The 3,347-nt window shown below is 35.7% G+C and overlaps 1 gene segment (V, D, J or C); it reads left to right on the top strand.

Moving 5' to 3' along the window:
- Window positions 1-1,057: 1,057 nt before the first annotated feature.
- On the top strand, window positions 1,058-1,728 carry LOC116099898. The segment is given in 2 exon segments: window positions 1,058-1,174; window positions 1,382-1,728. Coding segments are annotated over 2 exon segments (396 nt in total).
- The last annotated feature ends 1,619 nt before the right edge of the window (window positions 1,729-3,347 follow it).

Here is a 3,347-nt window from a genome sequence, read left to right as displayed (position 1 = left end):
TCCATTTCCTAGTTATTGTGAATTGAGCTGCAAAAGATATGTATGTGCTTTAATGTCTGTTGTAGGCTACAGAAACCTTTAGGTATATCCACAGGAATGGCATAGGTGTGCAATTTAGTAGTGATATCTGTTGCTGTTTTAGAAAACTGCACAGTGATTTCATAGTTATTACCTTCCCACCTGCAGTGAACTGGGGCTCTTCTTTACTCCTATCCTCATTCTTCCAGAGGTTTGGTAGTCTATGTTGCATCTATTAAGGATTTTCAAAAGCTCAGACACACTTTTACATGATAAATGTGCTCTAGCTTGGTTATATGACCCAAGTGACAGGAACAGTTTTTTTCTTTAAATGGAAATTATGGGAGCTTCTCTCTTGATCTAGACTTTCTCACAATTGTGTTCTTTTAAGTAGCATGAAACGTATTATGGAAGAAATTTGTTTGAAGAGTCTAAAAAAAATTCTGTGACAGTCTTCATCACTGTTGCTGGAAAGACATGAAAGATGTATTAGTTGACATTTATTGGAAAACTGTTAAAAATACTTTGATATCTCAGCCTCTGAAATTCTTCTTTATTCTGGCAGATTCTAAATGCTTATGAGGATTTCATTTCCCCCCCTGGAGAAATATGTCTTCATAAGACATTTAGAATTTCCTACTTCTTATTAATGAAATTTCAGAAATGTGTTATCAGTTTAGGTTTACATGTTGCTATGCTTCTTGGAATGTTCAGATGGTTAAAGGTGCTTCAGGTCATACTATAAGAATTGTCAAAGAAAACAACATAAGCCTGGAATAAGACCATGGTTATGAGATGATCTTCATTTTAAACTACTAAATGAATCCCAGAGACTTCCTTAGACTGTGCTAATTATGTAACCATATAAGTAGAAACCAGCTCTCCTTTAACTCTCATCATCTCTTCAGTTAACCAGCAAGCCAATAAATACTCTAAGAAGACACTAGGAGCCTGCTCTTCTGACCAGATCTTATTACAAACCTCAGGAAATCAGTATGATTTGCATAAGTACTTCTTCCTTTCAGTGTTTCTGCCATTTAGAGTACTATAAGAAAGTCTTTCTCTGGACTGTGCCAAGATCCACACAAACTCAGTGAAAGATCAAAGATGGTGTCCACACCTCAGTTCCTGGGACTTCTGCTTTTCTGGATTTCAGGTATGATTGCTTGAACATGGCAATAAAGTGGAGATATTATTTAAATATGAAATTTTCTTGCTTAAATAGGAATCCAGAACCATATGGGATTTGACTTCCTGTTTAAAGAAATTGATACAATGAAAATCTTTTACTTTTCTAAGTAGTGTAGGATTGACTTTCCTATTCAGTGTTGTGTCCTACTAACACTTTTTTCTATTTTTCCAGCCTCCAGAGGGGACATTGTGCTGACTCAGTCTCCAGCCACACTGTCTGTGACTCCAGGAGATAAAGTCAGTCTCTCCTGCAGGGCCAGCCAGAGTATTAGCAACTACCTACACTGGTATCAACAAAAATCACATGAGTCTCCAAGGCTTCTCATCAAGTATGCTTCTGGGTCCATCTCTGGGATCCCCTCCAGGTTCAGTGGCAGTGGATCAGGGACAGATTTCACTCTCAGTATCAACAGTGTGGAGCCCGAAGATGTTGGAATTTATTACTGTCAACAAGGTCACAGCTGGCCTCCCACAGTGATGCAGACTATAGCAAAAACCACCAGGAAAGCAGAAGTGTGAGTCTGTGATGCTTCAGCTGTTTCTGGTGGTGCTTCAATGTTCAAAGTGTTTCACAGATGCAGCCATTTGTGTGTTTACAGAAATAAGTGAAATGGAGGAGCCTCAAAGTCACCCTTACCTCTGAATTCTCTTCACTCTATTTCAGCACTAGAATACACAGCCTGTTAGTTGTCCATGTGTAATAAGACAAACTTTTTTCAGATTACTGCAACCAGAGAAAATCTCATTTAAGGTGGATAGAGGAAATAATTTTTTATTCCATACCCTTATAATTGTTGGAAATTCAGTTGAAGCATTGTCTGAAACAATAGCAATATAATTAACTCCAGCCCCCACAAAGACCAGAGAGCTCAGACTCAGAGATTCATGGCTCTGTTGCAAAATTCCCTATGCATAGTAAGTGGAAAACCTCTTGAATATAAAGTATTTTTCATGTTTATGGATTTATATTAATTGTCCAATAGAATTTGGTAAAAATTTCAAATTTCTTGATGAAATGTTTATAATTACTACTTAAGAAACTAAAAGTTATAGAGATTGAAACAACAAAACTATGAACTGAAGTTTCCATAAATCTCTGGAATTATTTTAAAATCATAGTAAGTTGTAAGGACTAACAAAATTAAGTTATTTTTACAAACAGTGGAATAATGGAGTATATTCTAGCATTTCAATTCACTTTTGCTTCCACAGTATTTTATGAAAATAGATGAAGCTGTACATTTAGTATTTTATTTGAAAAACATCAGTGAAATATTTGTAGGTACCAGGACAGAGGTTTTTGAAAAGGAAAATAAGCATGGTGATAATTTTTGTTAAGTATGAAAATAAATTTAACTTATCTCTTGATGATTTAACAAGTAGAAAACACATTGCAAAAAAGAATCTTCAAGCCTTAAATAAGAGGACTTTCATTTACAATTGTGTATAATATGGTAGGGCTTAACAGTAAAAAGATAGTTTTGTAAAAGTGATTTAGAATTTAAAATTTGATAGAATATATTAGTTACATTCTCTAAACACTGCATTTGAGTTTTTGAGACCAGAGTGTCTCCATGAGTTCAAGTACATTCGGCTTTACATAATAGGATCCAGGCTAGCCATGGATAATGTCTCTGTACCCTCTGGTTAGTATGGCTAATGGTTTATCTATCTTGTTGGTTTTCTCAAAGAATCCAGAGAACCAAATAACCCTATTTTAAAAATGAGGTACAGAACTAAACAAAGAGTTTTCAACTGAGGAATATTGAATGCCTGAGAAACACCTAAAGAAATGTTCTAAATCCTTAGTCATCAGGGAAATGCCAATCAAAACAACCTCGAGATTCAACTTCATCCCACTGAGAATGGCTAAGATAAAAAAAAAAACTCAGGTGACAGCCGATGCTGGTAAAGATGTGGAGAAGAGGAACACTCCTCCATTGTTGGTGTGATTGAAAGCTAGTACAATTCTGGAAATCAGTCTGGCAGTTCTGTAGAAAATAAACATATAATTACCTGAGGTCCTAGCTATACCACTCCTAGGGACATATACCCAAAAGATCCTCAAACATACAACAAGGACACATGCTCCACTAAGTTCATATCATCATTATTTATAATAGCCAGAAGCTGGAAAT

The sequence above is a fragment of the Mastomys coucha genome, unplaced genomic scaffold, assembly GCF_008632895.1.
Source record: "Mastomys coucha isolate ucsf_1 unplaced genomic scaffold, UCSF_Mcou_1 pScaffold20, whole genome shotgun sequence".
Lineage (NCBI taxonomy): Eukaryota > Metazoa > Chordata > Mammalia > Rodentia > Muridae > Mastomys > Mastomys coucha.
The sequence above is the reverse complement of the archived record's forward strand: the minus strand, read 5'-3'. Positions and strand labels throughout refer to the sequence as shown.